This window comes from Mustelus asterias, chromosome 26, assembly GCF_964213995.1.
Source record: "Mustelus asterias chromosome 26, sMusAst1.hap1.1, whole genome shotgun sequence".
NCBI classification, from domain to species: Eukaryota; Metazoa; Chordata; class Chondrichthyes; order Carcharhiniformes; family Triakidae; genus Mustelus; species Mustelus asterias.
Genome location: NC_135826.1, coordinates 18,603,430 through 18,618,853, shown reverse-complemented (window position 1 = coordinate 18,618,853; position 15,424 = coordinate 18,603,430). Strand labels below are relative to the sequence as shown.

At 63.6% G+C, this 15,424-nt stretch overlaps 1 protein-coding gene across 6 annotated transcripts in view; it reads right to left on the bottom strand.

Annotated features, from left to right (window-relative positions):
- Positions 1–14,508, bottom strand: part of dazap1 (DAZ associated protein 1) — a 63,335-nt gene extending 48,827 nt beyond the window's left edge. For 3 of the 6 annotated variants that reach the window (XR_013495539.1, XM_078198223.1, XM_078198226.1), the window contains exon 1: positions 14,110–14,472. Coding sequence is in view for 4 of the 6 variants with exons in the window: in XM_078198223.1 (XP_078054349.1) it covers positions 14,110–14,138 (29 nt within the window). In the remaining 2 variants the exon portion in view is untranslated. Of the gene's footprint in view, positions 1–14,109 lie in introns of all 6 variants that reach the window. The other 3 variants (XM_078198225.1, XM_078198222.1, XM_078198224.1) reach the window with 3 other exon arrangements.
- Positions 14,509–15,424: the final 916 nt, after the last annotated feature.

Here is a 15,424-nt window from a genome sequence, read left to right as displayed (position 1 = left end):
CTCGAGGAGTATAAAAAGTGCAAGAAGCTACTTAAGAGGGAAATCAGGAGGGCTAAAAGAAGACATGAGGTTGCTTTGGCAGACGGAGTGAAGGAAAATCCAAAGAGCTTCTATAGGTATGTTAGGAGCAAAAGGATAGTGAGGGATAAAATTGGTCCTCTTGAAGACCAGAATGGTAGACTGTGTATGGAACCAAAAGAGATGGGGGAGATACTAAATGGTTTTTTGCGTCCGTATTTACTGAGGAAACGGGCATGGAGTCTACGGAAATAGGGCAAACTGGTAGGGAGGTCATGGAACCTTTACAGATTAAAGGGGAGGAGGTGCTCGCGGTCTTGAGGCAAATCAGAGTGGATAAATCCCCAGGACCGGACAGGGTATTCCCACGGACCTTGAGGGAAGCTAGTGTTGAACTTGCTGGGGCCCTGGCAGACATATTTAAAATGTCAGTATTCACGGGGGAGGTGCCGGATGATTGGAGGGTGGCTCATGTTGTTCCGTTGATTAAAAAAGGTTCCAAAAGAAATCCGGGAAATTATCGGCCAGTAAGTTTGACGACGGTGGCGGGCAAGTTATTGGAAGGTGTGATAAGGGATAGGATCTACAAATATTTGGATAGACAGGGACTTATTAGGGAGAGTCAACATGACTTTGTGCGTGGTAGGTCATGTTTGACCAATCTATTAGAGTTTTTCGAGGAGGTTACCAGGAAAGTGGATGAAGGGAAGGCGGTGGATGTTGTCTACCTGGATTTCAGCAAGGCCTTTGACAAGGTCCCTCATGGGAGGTTAGTTAGGAAGGTTCAGTCGCTAGGTATACATAGGGAGGTAGTAAATTGGATTAGACACTGGCTCAATGGAAGAAGCCAGAGAGTGGTAGTGGAGAATTGCTTCTCTGAGTGGAGGCCTGTGACTAGTGGTGTGCTGCAGGGATCGGTGTTGGGTCCATTGTTGTTTGTCATCTATATCAATGATCTGGATGATAATGTGGTCAATTGGATCAGCAAGTTTGCTGATGATACAAAGATTGGAGGTGTAGTGGACAGTGAGGAAGGTTTTCAAAGCTTGCAGAGGGATTTGGACCAACTAGAAAAATGGACTGAAAAATGGCAAATGGAATTTAACGCAGACAAGTGTGAGATATTGCACATTGGAAGGACAAACCAAAGAAGAACGTACAGGGTAAATGGTAGGACTCTGAAGAGTGCAGTTGAACAGAGGGATCTGGGAATACAGGTACCGGATTCCCTAAAAGTGACGTCACAGGTGGATAGGGTCGTCAAGAGTGCCTTTGGTACATTGGCCTTTATAAATCGGAGTATCGAGTATAAAAGTTGGAGTGTTATGGTAAGGTTATACAAGGCTTTGGTGAGGCCGAATTTGGAGTATTGTGTACAGTTTTGGTCACCTAATTACAGGAAGGATGTAAATAAGGTTGAAAGAGTGCAGAGAAGGTTCACAAGGATGTTGCCAGGACTTGAGAAGCTGAGTTACAGAGAGAGATTGAATAGGTTGGGACTTTATTCCCTGGAGCGGAGAAGATTGAGGGGAGATTTGATAGAGGTGTATAAGATTTTGATGGGTATAGATAGAGTATGGAATGCAAGCAGGCTTTTTCCACTGAGGCTAGGGGAGAAAAGAAACCAGAGGGCATGGGTTAAGGGTGAAAGGAGAAAAGTTTAAAGGGAATATTAGGGGGGGCTTCTTCACGCAGAGAGTGGTGGGAGTGTGGAATGAGCTGCCGGATAAAGTGGTAAATGGGGTCACTTTTAACATTTAAGAAAAACTTGGACGGGTTCATGGATGAGAGGGGTGTGGAGGGATATGGTCCAAGTGCAGGTCAGTGGGACTAGGCACAGACAAGAAGGGCCAAAAGGCCTGTTTCTGAGCTGTAATTTTCTATGGTTCTATGGAATTTGAACGTTCTCCCCCAGGTGCTCCAGTTTGCTCCCACAGTCCAAAGATGAGCAGGTTATGTGGTTTGGTCATGCTAAATTGCCTTTTAGTGTCCATGGAAGTTAGATGGATTAGTAAAGGCACAGGATGAGGAGGATGGGAGAAATGCTCTTTTGTAGAGCCGGTGAATGGGATGAATGGCCTCTTGCGACACTGCAGGGATTCTAATGTTCAAAACTAAAAAACACCAGTATTCTCGTGTATGTGTTATGCATCAAAGATGTGCAACCCCAGGTCAATTTCCCAAAGTTACTTCACGTTGTTGCAGGACGTTTGATTCCCAATAAAGCAACCGCCAAATATTTTCATTCACACTTACTGCAGGCCCAACTTTTGTTTGCTTAATCGTTCCATCACCAACCCCTTGTGTCTTGCACCATCATCCCTTTTGTCATTTACTGCATTTTGGTTCCCTTCCCTCCCCATTCCCTGCATTTGTTCTTGCTTAAAGCCTGTTCCATCATTAACTTTTTGAAAGGTAATTGGCCTCAAACATGAATGAACTTTGTTTCTCTCCAGATTCTGCCTGACCTGCTCACATTTCCAGCAATTTCCGAAACCAAAAGAGAAAGCGCTGGAAAATCTCAGCAGGTCCGGCAGCATCTGTAAAGGGGAGAAAAGAGCTGACGTTTAGTCCAGATGACCCTTTTTCAAAACTTATATCCAGCAATTTCTGTTTTTATTTCTAATTCCCATATTTCACTCTTGTAACTTACATCCATTATCCAGATTACGTGCATCTCTTGCACCCTCCCTTCCCTATTAACAACAAACAAAATCCACTTCCTTGCAAGCACAGAAACTAGACGCAAACACAAAGTTCAAGTAGGCTCATATTTCCATTGTTTCCACAAAATAAAGAGCTGCACAGAAAGTACCATTGTCATTCACATCCGGACTCTTCAAAATGTGCAATAATTCTAGAGGTCACACTAGTTAGTCACTAAAATAAAAGCAAAATAAACATGCTGGAAAAACTCAGGTGTGACAGCATCTTTGGACAGAAACACAAGTTAACATTTTAAGTCCAATATTACTTTCTCAGCAGTTCCTCTGAAGAGTCACATTGGACTGGAGATGTTAACTGTTCTCTCCAGACAGATGCGGCGAAACCTGCTGAGTTTCGCAAGCATTTTCTGTTTTCACACCAATTACTCATTTTGTGCAGCACCACATGCGAACACCCTGCACCAGAACGAAAGACCATTTTGCAACAGGCAAATTGACATTTGGGATTAAAAGAATAATTTTACACATGGGGGGGGGGGGGGGGGGGGGAAGAGCGTTTAAAGTGAAAAAATTAAGTCGCATCAGGAAACGTCACCACACCCCTAAAAATTAATTAACAGTAGCAAACACCAGTCAGCAGCTACACATTTATTGTCGACTGTTGATCTTCAAATCAATAAAGTGTGGTTTAAGTGGGTCACAGATTCCTTCATCGTTGAAGAAAAATGGAGGACTTTTATTTCCCTCCCAACCCAAATTCAACATCCACATGGCAGAGCACGCGCTGAGGAAGCATTGAAGTATGTCTCAATTCCACAAATAAAACTTTTAGGAAATTTCAGCTACTCTATTTGGTGGGTGGAATGGGGATAAGGATAGTGGAATTATAAAGATGAAGGTTTGTTGCTGGCTGGGCTACACATGTGGGACTTGTGCCCCGGGGGAAGCGTGGAGGGCAAGGGGGGGAAGCGTGGAGGGCAAGGGGGGGGAAGCGTGGAGGGCAAGGGGGGGGAAGCGTGGAGGGCAAGGGGGGGGAAGCGTGGAGGGCAAGGGGGGGGAAGCGTGGAGGGCAAGGGGGGGGAAGCGTGGAGGGCAAGGGGGGGGAAGCGTGGAGGGCAAGGGGGGGGAAGCGTGGAGGGCAAGGGGGGGGAAGCGTGGAGGGCAAGGGGGGGGAAGCGTGGAGGGCAAGGGGGGGGAAGCGTGGAGGGCAAGGGGGGGAAGCGTGGAGGGCAAGGGGGGGGAAGCGTGGAGGGCAAGGGGGGGGAAGCGTGGAGGGCAAGGGGGGGAAGCGTGGAGGGCAAGGGGGGGGAAGCGTGGAGGGCAAGGGGGGGAAGCGTGGAGGGCAAGGGGGGGGAAGCGTGGAGGGCAAGGGGGGGGAAGCGTGGAGGGCAAGGGGGGGGAAGCGTGGAGGGCAAGGGGGGGAGAAGCGTGGAGGGCAAGGGGGGAGAAGCGTGGAGGGCAAGGGGGGGAGAAGCGTGGAGGGCAAGGGGGGGAGAAGCGTGGAGGGCAAGGGGGGGAGAAGCGTGGAGGGCAAGGGGGGGAGAAGCGTGGAGGGCAAGGGGGGGAGAAGCGTGGAGGGCAAGGGGGGGAGAAGCGTGGAGGGCAAGGGGGGGAGAAGCGTGGAGGGCAAGGGGGGGAGAAGCGTGGAGGGCAAGGGGGGGAGAAGCGTGGAGGGCAAGGGGGGGAGAAGCGTGGAGGGCAAGGGGGGGAGAAGCGTGGAGGGCAAGGGGGGGAGAAGCGTGGAGGGCAAGGGGGGGAGAAGCGTGGAGGGCAAGGGGGGGAGAAGCGTGGAGGGCAAGGGGGGGAGAAGCGTGGAGGGCAAGGGGGGGAGAAGCGTGGAGGGCAAGGGGGGGAGAAGCGTGGAGGGCAAGGGGGGGGGGGGGGGGGAGAAGCGTGGAGGGCAAGGGGGGGGGGGGAGAAGCGTGGAGGGCAAGGGGGGGGGGGGAGAAGCGTGGAGGGCAAGGGGGGGAGAAGCGTGGAGGGCAAGGGGGGGAGAAGCGTGGGAGGGCAAGGGGGGGAGAAGCGGGAGGGGAGAAGCGTGGAGGGCAAGGGGGGGAGAAGCGTGGAGGGCAAGGGGGGGAGAAGCGTGGAGGGCAAGGGGGGGAGAAGCGTGGAGGGCAAGGGGGGGAGAAGCGTGGAGGGCAAGGGGGGGAGAAGCGTGGAGGGCAAGGGGGGGAGAAGCGTGGAGGGCAAGGGGGGGAGAAGCGTGGAGGGCAAGGGGGGGAGAAGCGTGGAGGGCAAGGGGGGGAGAAGCGTGGAGGGCAAGGGGGGGAGAAGCGTGGAGGGCAAGGGGGGGAGAAGCGTGGAGGGCAAGGGGGGGAGAAGCGTGGAGGGCAAGGGGGGGAGAAGCGTGGAGGGCAAGGGGGGGAGAAGCGTGGAGGGCAAGGGGGGGAGAAGCGTGGAGGGCAAGGGGGGGAGAAGCGTGGAGGGCAAGGGGGGGAGAAGCGTGGAGGGCAAGGGGGGGAGAAGCGTGGAGGGCAAGGGGGGGAGAAGCGTGGAGGGCAAGGGGGGGAGAAGCGTGGAGGGCAAGGGGGGGAGAAGCGTGGAGGGCAAGGGGGGGAGAAGCGTGGAGGGCAAGGGGGGGAGAAGCGTGGAGGGCAAGGGGGGGAGAAGCGTGGAGGGCAAGGGGGGGGAGAAGCGTGGAGGGCAAGGGGGGGAGAAGCGTGGAGGGCAAGGGGGGGAGAAGCGTGGAGGGCAAGGGGGGGGAAAGCCGTGGAGGGCAAGGGGGGGAGAAGCGTGGAGGGCAAGGGGGGGAGAAGCGTGGAGGGCAAGGGGGGGAGAAGCGTGGAGGGCAAGGGGGGGGGAGAAGCGTGGAGGGCAAGGGGGGGGAGAAGCGTGGAGGGCAAGGGGGGGGAGAAGCGTGGAGGGCAAGGGGGGGGAGAAGCGTGGAGGGCAAGGGGGGGGAGAAGCGTGGAGGGCAAGGGGGGGAGAAGCGTGGAGGGCAAGGGGGGGGAGAAGCGTGGAGGGCAAGGGGGGGAGAAGCGTGGAGGGCAAGGGGGGGAGAAGCGTGGAGGGCAAGGGGGGGAGAAGCGTGGAGGGCAAGGGGGGGAGAAGCGTGGAGGGCAAGGGGGGGAGAAGCGTGGAGGGCAAGGGGGGGAGAAGCGTGGAGGGCAAGGGGGGGAGAAGCGTGGAGGGCAAGGGGGGGAGAAGCGTGGAGGGCAAGGGGGGGAGAAGCGTGGAGGGCAAGGGGGGGAGAAGCGTGGAGGGCAAGGGGGGGAGAAGCGTGGAGGGCAAGGGGGGGAGAAGCGTGGAGGGCAAGGGGGGGAGAAGCGTGGAGGGCAAGGGGGGGAGAAGCGTGGAGGGCAAGGGGGGGAGAAGCGTGGAGGGCAAGGGGGGGAGAAGCGTGGAGGGCAAGGGGGGGAGAAGCGTGGAGGGCAAGGGGGAGGAGAAGCGTGGAGGGCAAGGGGGGGAGAAGCGTGGAGGGCAAGGGGGGGAGAAGCGTGGAGGGCAAGGGGGGGAGAAGCGTGGAGGGCAAGGGGGGGGAGAAGCGTGGAGGGCAAGGGGGGGAGAAGCGTGGAGGGCAAGGGGGGGAGAAGCGTGGAGGGCAAGGGGGGGAGAAGCGTGGAGGGCAAGGGGGGGAGAAGCGTGGAGGGCAAGGGGGGGAGAAGCGTGGAGGGCAAGGGGGGGAGAAGCGTGGAGGGCAAGGGGGGGAGAAGCGTGGAGGGCAAGGGGGGGAGAAGCGTGGAGGGCAAGGGGGGGAGAAGCGTGGAGGGCAAGGGGGGGAGAAGCGTGGAGGGCAAGGGGGGGAGAAGCGTGGAGGGCAAGGGGGGGAGAAGCGTGGAGGGCAAGGGGGGGAGAAGCGTGGAGGGCAAGGGGGGGAGAAGCGTGGAGGGCAAGGGGGGGAGAAGCGTGGAGGGCAAGGGGGGGAGAAGCGTGGAGGGCAAGGGGGGGGAGAAGCGTGGAGGGCAAGGGGGGGAGAAGCGTGGAGGGCAAGGGGGGGGAGAAGCGTGGAGGGCAAGGGGGGGAGAAGCGTGGAGGGCAAGGGGGGGGAGAAGCGTGGAGGGCAAGGGGGGGGGAGAAGCGTGGAGGGCAAGGGGGGGGAGAAGCGTGGAGGGCAAGGGGGGGAGAAGCGTGGAGGGCAAGGGGGGGAGAAGCGTGGAGGGCAAGGGGGGGGAGAAGCGTGGAGGGCAAGGGGGGGGGAGAAGCGTGGAGGGCAAGGGGGGGGAGAAGCGTGGAGGGCAAGGGGGGGGAGAAGCGTGGAGGGCAAGGGGGGGGAGAAGCGTGGAGGGCAAGGGGGGGGGGGAGAAGCGTGGAGGGCAAGGGGGGGAGAAGCGTGGAGGGCAAGGGGGGGGAGAAGCGTGGAGGGCAAGGGGGGGGGGGGAGAAGCGTGGAGGGCAAGGGGGGGAGAAGCGTGGAGGGCAAGGGGGGGGGAGAAGCGTGGAGGGCAAGGGGGGGGGAGAAGCGTGGAGGGCAAGGGGGGGGGGAGAAGCGTGGAGGGCAAGGGGGGGGGGAGAAGCGTGGAGGGCAAGGGGGGGGGGGGAGAAGCGTGGAGGGCAAGGGGGGGGGGAGAAGCGTGGAGGGCAAGGGGGGGGGAGAAGCGTGGAGGGCAAGGGGGGGGAGAAGCGTGGAGGGCAAGGGGGGGGGGGAGAAGCGTGGAGGGCAAGGGGGGGGAGAAGCGTGGAGGGCAAGGGGGGGAGAAGCGTGGAGGGCAAGGGGGGGAGAAGCGTGGAGGGCAAGGGGGGGGAGAAGCGTGGAGGGCAAGGGGGGGAGAAGCGTGGAGGGCAAGGGGGGGAGAAGCGTGGAGGGCAAGGGGGGGAGAAGCGTGGAGGGCAAGGGGGGGGAGAAGCGTGGAGGGCAAGGGGGGGAGAAGCGTGGAGGGCAAGGGGGGGAGAAGCGTGGAGGGCAAGGGGGGGAGAAGCGTGGAGGGCAAGGGGGGGAGAAGCGTGGAGGGCAAGGGGGGGAGAAGCGTGGAGGGCAAGGGGGGGAGAAGCGTGGAGGGCAAGGGGGGGAGAAGCGTGGAGGGCAAGGGGGGGAGAAGCGTGGAGGGCAAGGGGGGGAGAAGCGTGGAGGGCAAGGGGGGGAGAAGCGTGGAGGGCAAGGGGGGGAGAAGCGTGGAGGGCAAGGGGGGGAGAAGCGTGGAGGGCAAGGGGGGGAGAAGCGTGGAGGGCAAGGGGGGGAGAAGCGTGGAGGGCAAGGGGGGGGAGAAGCGTGGAGGGCAAGGGGGGGAGAAGCGTGGAGGGCAAGGGGGGGAGAAGCGTGGAGGGCAAGGGGGGGAGAAGCGTGGAGGGCAAGGGGGGGAGAAGCGTGGAGGGCAAGGGGGGGAGAAGCGTGGAGGGCAAGGGGGGGAGAAGCGTGGAGGGCAAGGGGGGGAGAAGCGTGGAGGGCAAGGGGGGGAGAAGCGTGGAGGGCAAGGGGGGGAGAAGCGTGGAGGGCAAGGGGGGGAGAAGCGTGGAGGGCAAGGGGGGGAGAAGCGTGGAGGGCAAGGGGGGGAGAAGCGTGGAGGGCAAGGGGGGGAGAAGCGTGGAGGGCAAGGGGGGGAGAAGCGTGGAGGGCAAGGGGGGGAGAAGCGTGGAGGGCAAGGGGGGGAGAAGCGTGGAGGGCAAGGGGGGGAGAAGCGTGGAGGGCAAGGGGGGGAGAAGCGTGGAGGGCAAGGGGGGGAGAAGCGTGGAGGGCAAGGGGGGGAGAAGCGTGGAGGGCAAGGGGGGGAGAAGCGTGGAGGGCAAGGGGGGGAGAAGCGTGGAGGGCAAGGGGGGGAGAAGCGTGGAGGGCAAGGGGGGGAGAAGCGTGGAGGGCAAGGGGGGGAGAAGCGTGGAGGGCAAGGGGGGGAGAAGCGTGGAGGGCAAGGGGGGGAGAAGCGTGGAGGGCAAGGGGGGGAGAAGCGTGGAGGGCAAGGGGGGGAGAAGCGTGGAGGGCAAGGGGGGGAGAAGCGTGGAGGGCAAGGGGGGGAGAAGCGTGGAGGGCAAGGGGGGGAGAAGCGTGGAGGGCAAGGGGGGGAGAAGCGTGGAGGGCAAGGGGGGGAGAAGCGTGGAGGGCAAGGGGGGGAGAAGCGTGGAGGGCAAGGGGGGGAGAAGCGTGGAGGGCAAGGGGGGGAGAAGCGTGGAGGGCAAGGGGGGGAGAAGCGTGGAGGGCAAGGGGGGGAGAAGCGTGGAGGGCAAGGGGGGGGAGAAGCGTGGAGGGCAAGGGGGGGAGAAGCGTGGAGGGCAAGGGGGGGAGAAGCGTGGAGGGCAAGGGGGGGGAAGCGTGGAGGGCAAGGGGGGGAGAAGCGTGGAGGGCAAGGGGGGGAGAAGCGTGGAGGGCAAGGGGGGGAGAAGCGTGGAGGGCAAGGGGGGGAGAAGCGTGGAGGGCAAGGGGGGGAGAAGCGTGGAGGGCAAGGGGGGGAGAAGCGTGGAGGGCAAGGGGGGGAGAAGCGTGGAGGGCAAGGGGGGGAGAAGCGTGGAGGGCAAGGGGGGGAGAAGCGTGGAGGGCAAGGGGGGGAGAAGCGTGGAGGGCAAGGGGGGGAGAAGCGTGGAGGGCAAGGGGGGGAGAAGCGTGGAGGGCAAGGGGGGGAGAAGCGTGGAGGGCAAGGGGGGGAGAAGCGTGGAGGGCAAGGGGGGGAGAAGCGTGGAGGGCAAGGGGGGGAGAAGCGTGGAGGGCAAGGGGGGGAGAAGCGTGGAGGGCAAGGGGGGGAGAAGCGTGGAGGGCAAGGGGGGGAGAAGCGTGGAGGGCAAGGGGGGGAGAAGCGTGGAGGGCAAGGGGGGGAGAAGCGTGGAGGGCAAGGGGGGGAGAAGCGTGGAGGGCAAGGGGGGGAGAAGCGTGGAGGGCAAGGGGGGGAGAAGCGTGGAGGGCAAGGGGGGAGAAGCGTGGAGGGCAAGGGGGGGAGAAGCGTGGAGGGCAAGGGGGGGAGAAGCGTGGAGGGCAAGGGGGGGAGAAGCGTGGAGGGCAAGGGGGGGAGAAGCGTGGAGGGCAAGGGGGGAGAAGCGTGGAGGGCAAGGGGGGGAGAAGCGTGGAGGGCAAGGGGGGGAGAAGCGTGGAGGGCAAGGGGGGGAGAAGCGTGGAGGGCAAGGGGGGGAGAAGCGTGGAGGGCAAGGGGGGGAGAAGCGTGGAGGGCAAGGGGGGGGAGAAGCGTGGAGGGCAAGGGGGGGGGAGAAGCGTGGAGGGCAAGGGGGGGGGGGAGAAGCGTGGAGGGCAAGGGGGGGGGGGAGAAGCGTGGAGGGCAAGGGGGGGGGGGAGAAGCGTGGAGGGCAAGGGGGGGGGGAGAAGCGTGGAGGGCAAGGGGGGGGGGGAGAAGCGTGGAGGGCAAGGGGGGGGGGAGAAGCGTGGAGGGCAAGGGGGGGGGAGAAGCGTGGAGGGCAAGGGGGGGGGGAGAAGCGTGGAGGGCAAGGGGGGGGGAGAAGCGTGGAGGGCAAGGGGGGGGAGAAGCGTGGAGGGCAATGGGGGGGGGAGAACCGTGGAGGGCAGGGGGGGGGGAGAAGCGTGGAGGGCAAGGGGGGGGGAGAAGCGTGGAGGGCAAGGGGGGGGGAGAAGCGTGGAGGGCAAGGGGGGGGAGAAGCGTGGAGGGCAAGGGGGGGGGAGAAGCGTGGAGGGCAAGGGGGGGGGGAGAAGCGTGGAGGGCAAGGGGGGGGGGAGAAGCGTGGAGGGCAAGGGGGGGGAGAAGCGTGGAGGGCAAGGGGGGGGAGAAGCGTGGAGGGCAAGGGGGGGGGAGAAGCGTGGAGGGCAAGGGGGGGGAGAAGCGTGGAGGGCAAGGGGGGGGAGAAGCGTGGAGGGCAAGGGGGGGGAGAAGCGTGGAGGGCAAGGGGGGGGAGAAGCGTGGAGGGCAAGGGGGGGGAGAAGCGTGGAGGGCAAGGGGGGGGAGAAGCGTGGAGGGCAAGGGGGGGGGAGAAGCGTGGAGGGCAAGGGGGGGGAGAACCGTGGAGGGCAAGGGGGGGGAGAAGCGTGGAGGGCAAGGGGGGGGGGAGAAGCGTGGAGGGCAAGGGGGGGGGGGGAGAGGCGTGGAGGGCAAGGGGGGGAGAAGCGTGGAGGGCAAGGGGGGGAGAAGCGTGGAGGGCAAGGGGGGGAGAAGCGTGGAGGGCAAGGGGGTGGGGGGAGAAGCGTGGAGGGCAAGGGGGGGGCGGAGAAGCGTGGAGGGCAAGGGGGGGGGGGAGAAGCGTGGAGGGCAAGGGGGGGGGGGGGAGAAGCGTGGAGGGCAAGGGGGGGGGAGAAGCGTGGAGGGCAAGGGGGGGGGGAAGCGTGGAGGGAAGGGGGGGGAAGCGTGGAGGGAAGGGGGGGGAAGCGTGGAGGGAAGGGGGGGGAAGCGTGGAGGGAATGGGGGGAAGCGTGGAGGGAATGGGGGGGAAGCGTGGAAGGAAGGGGGGGAGAAGCGTGGAGGGCAAGGGGGGGAGAAGCGTGGAGGGCAAGGGGGGGAGAAGCGTGGAGGGCAAGGGGGGGAGAAGCGTGGAGGGCAAGGGGGGGAGAAGCGTGGAGGGCAAGGGGGGGAGAAGCGTGGAGGGCAAGGGGGGGAGAAGCGTGGAGGGCAAGGGGGGGAGAAGCGTGGAGGGCAAGGGGGGGAGAAGCGTGGAGGGCAAGGGGGGGAGAAGCGTGGAGGGCAAGGGGGGGAGAAGCGTGGAGGGCAAGGGGGGGAGAAGCGTGGAGGGCAAGGGGGGGAGAAGCGTGGAGGGCAAGGGGGGGGAGAAGCGTGGAGGGCAAGGGGGGGAGAAGCGTGGAGGGCAAGGGGGGGAGAAGCGTGGAGGGCAAGGGGGGGAGAAGCGTGGAGGGCAAGGGGGGGGGGGAGAAGCGTGGAGGGCAAGGGGGGGGGGGGAGAAGCGTGGAGGGCAAGGGGGGGGGGAGAAGCGTGGAGGGCAAGGGGGGGGGGGAGAAGCGTGGAGGGCAAGGGGGGGGGGAGAAGCGTGGAGGGCAAGGGGGGGGGAGAAGCGTGGAGGGCAAGGGGGGGGGAGAAGCGTGGAGGGCAAGGGGGGGGGAGAAGCGTGGAGGGCAAGGGGGGGGAGAAGCGTGGAGGGCAATGGGGGGGGGAGAACCGTGGAGGGCAGGGGGGGGGGGAGAAGCGTGGAGGGCAAGGGGGGGGGAGAAGCGTGGAGGGCAAGGGGGGGGGAGAAGCGTGGAGGGCAAGGGGGGGGAGAAGCGTGGAGGGCAAGGGGGGGGGAGAAGCGTGGAGGGCAAGGGGGGGGGGAGAAGCGTGGAGGGCAAGGGGGGGGGGAGAAGCGTGGAGGGCAAGGGGGGGGAGAAGCGTGGAGGGCAAGGGGGGGGGAGAAGCGTGGAGGGCAAGGGGGGGGGAGAAGCGTGGAGGGCAAGGGGGGGGAGAAGCGTGGAGGGCAAGGGGGGGGAGAAGCGTGGAGGGCAAGGGGGGGGAGAAGCGTGGAGGGCAAGGGGGGGGAGAAGCGTGGAGGGCAAGGGGGGGGAGAAGCGTGGAGGGCAAGGGGGGGGAGAAGCGTGGAGGGCAAGGGGGGGGAGAAGCGTGGAGGGCAAGGGGGGGGGAGAAGCGTGGAGGGCAAGGGGGGGGAGAACCGTGGAGGGCAAGGGGGGGGAGAAGCGTGGAGGGCAAGGGGGGGGGGAGAAGCGTGGAGGGCAAGGGGGGGGGGGAGAGGCGTGGAGGGCAAGGGGGGGAGAAGCGTGGAGGGCAAGGGGGGGAGAAGCGTGGAGGGCAAGGGGGGGAGAAGCGTGGAGGGCAAGGGGGTGGGGGGAGAAGCGTGGAGGGCAAGGGGGGGCGGAGAAGCGTGGAGGGCAAGGGGGGGGGGGAGAAGCGTGGAGGGCAAGGGGGGGGGGGGGAGAAGCGTGGAGGGCAAGGGGGGGGGAGAAGCGTGGAGGGCAAGGGGGGGGGGAAGCGTGGAGGGAAGGGGGGGGAAGCGTGGAGGGAAGGGGGGGGAAGCGTGGAGGGAAGGGGGGGGAAGCGTGGAGGGAATGGGGGGAAGCGTGGAGGGAATGGGGGGAAGCGTGGAAGGAAGGGGGGGAAGCGTGGAGGGAAGGGGGGGGGGAAGCGTGGAGGGAAGGGGGGGGGGAAGCGTGGAGGGAAGGGGGGGGGGGAAGCGTGGAGGGAAGGGGGGGGGGAAGCGTGGAGGGAAGGGGGGGGGGAAGCGTGGAGGGAAGGGGGGGGGAAGCGTGGAGGGAAGGGGGGGGGGAAGCGTGGAGGGAAGGGGGGGGGAAGCGTGGAGGGAAGGGGGGGGGAAGCGTGGAGGGAAGGGGGGGGGGAAGCGTGGAGGGAAGGGGGGGGGGAAGCGTGGAGGGAAGGGGGGGGGAAGCGTGGAGGGAAGGGGGGGGAAGCGTGGAGGGAAGGGGGGGGGAAGCGTGGAGGGAAGGGGGGGGGAAGCGTGGAGGGAAGGGGGGGGGAAGCGTGGAGGGAAGGGGGGGGGAAGCGTGGAGGGAAGGGGGGGGGAAGCGTGGAGGGAAGGGGGGGGGAAGCGTGGAGGGAAGGGGGGGGGAAGCGTGGAGGGAAGGGGGGGGGAAGCGTGGAGGGAAGGGGGGGGGAAGCGTGGAGGGAAGGGGGGGGGGAAGCGTGGAGGGAAGGGGGGGGGGAAGCGTGGAGGGAAGGGGGGGGGAAGCGTGGAGGGAAGGGGGGGGGGAAGCGTGGAGGGAAGGGGGGGGGGAAGCGTGGAGGGAAGGGGGGGGGGAAGCGTGGAGGGAAGGGGGGAGGGAAGCGTGGAGGGAAGGGGGGGGGGAAGCGTGGAGGGAAGGGGGGGGAAGCGTGGAGGGAAGGGGGGGGAAGCGTGGAGGGAAGGGGGGGGGAAGCGTGGAGGGAAGGGGGGGAAGCGTGGAGGGAAGGGGGGGGAAGCGTGGAGGGAAGGGGGGGGAAGCGTGGAGGGAAGGGGGGGGAAGCGTGGAGGGAAGGGGGGGGAAGCGTGGAGGGAGGGGGGGGGAAGCGTGGAGGGAAGGGGGGGGGAAGCGTGGAGGGAAGGGGGGGGGAAGCGTGGAGGGAAGGGGGGGGAAGCGTGGAGGGAAGGGGGGGGAAGCGTGGAGGGAAGGGGGGGGAAGCGTGGAGGGAGGGGGGGGGAAGCGTGGAGGGAGGGGGGGGGAAGCGTGGAGGGAGGGGGGGGGGAAGCGTGGAGGGAGGGGGGGGGGGAAGCGTGGAGGGAAGGGGGGGGGGGGGAAGCGTGGAGGGAAGGGGGGGGATAGAACGTGGATGGGAAAGGTTCGGTGGAGGGAGGAAACATCCAAAACAACCTCCCGAATCCCAGGAGTGAGGAAAACGCCATGTACACCCGGTAGAAAGGGGATAAAATCCCTCCGCTCCCTCCCGCTGCCCATTGACCTTCACCAGGCGCCATTACCCCCGCTCTCCGCGCGTCCCCATTTTAACTTCTGCTTCTCCGTCCATAACAACCCACGGGTCCGGGGGGGGGGGGGGGGAGAGGAGAGAAACATCTCGGGTGGGTTAAACAAAACCAGCGCCGCCGCCGCCGCTCTTAACGGCCGCCCGCGCGGGCCGGCGGCGAGAGAGAAAAAAAAACTTTTGCTGATGGTCTCCAAACTCAAGCGAAGGCTTCGGGGCCTAGTATCTCACTGAGCTCCGGCTCCTTACCCGATCTCGTCGCCGCCCTGGTTGTTCATGGCGGCGGCTGGGGATGAAACGGGGCTGTCGGCGCGGCTCGACGGCAAGTCGGTGTCTCGGTGTGGGTCAGCCGTTTTCTCCGATTTTTAAAAAATCTCTCTTCTCACACACACACACTCCCTCCCTCTCTGTCACACTGGCGCCTTCGCTCGCTCTGTGTGTGTGTGTGTGGGACGATCCGATTCACACCGATCGGCGCCTGTCTTCTCCGCTCCCTGGCGCCTGCGCTCCGACCGCAGGGGAGGGGGGGGCGGGTGGTGGAGGGGAGAGAGAAAAAAATCCCAACCGACGCTGAAACTGCGCAACAACCGCAGCGCTACGGGGTCTCCCGCCCTCAACGTCAGAGCGTCTCCATGACAACCCTCCATCCGGGACCCGCCGAGTGGCGGGACCCTCGCCGCGCTGCCCGCTGGGAGTTGTAGTCTTTCTCGCCTCTGGCTCTGAGCGGCCATTACTGTTCCAGCTCGCAGGTGGAGGAGATGCTGGCCTTGGCCTGGGGTGGGCGCAGTAAGAAGTTTCACAACACCTCCTCCCCCGCGCCCCCCCCCAGTTTCAAAAGTCCAACAGGTTCATTTTGTATCACGAGCTTTCGGAGTGCTGCTCCTTCATCAGGTGAGGGATCCACTCATTCATCGGAGCAGCGCTCCGAAAGCTCGTGTTACCAAATGAACCTGTTGGTCTTTTTAACCTGGTGTTGTGAGACTTCTTACAGTTCCAGCTCTGATGAGGGCTTATCCAGACTGGTTGGCTCTATTGTCTCAGTGTACCCGCACAGGCACCGGAGTGTGACGACTAGGGGATTTTCACAGTAACTTCATTGCAGTGTTAATGTGATCCTCCTTGTGACGCTAATAAATAAATAATAATGCTATTCTCTCTCCACAGAAGCTGCCAGACCCGTTGAGATTTTCTGTTTTTGTTTCAGATTCCAGCATCTGCAACCGTTGTATCACAGCTTGGTATGGTTCCTGCTCCGCCCAAAACTGCAAGAAACTACAAAGGTCCATGAATGAAGCCCACTCCATCACGCAAACCAGCCTGCCGTACATTGACTCAATGTACACTTCCCGCTGCCTTGGAAAAGCAGCCAGCACAATTAAGGACCCCACACACCCGGAATATACTCTCTTCCACCTTTTTCCGTCGGGGAAAAGATACAAAAGTCTGAGGTCACTTGGAAACAGACTCAAGAACTGCTTCTTCCCTGCTGCCATCATACTTTTGAATGGACCTACCTCTCACTAAGTTGATCTTTCTCTACACCCCAGCTGTGACTGTAACACTT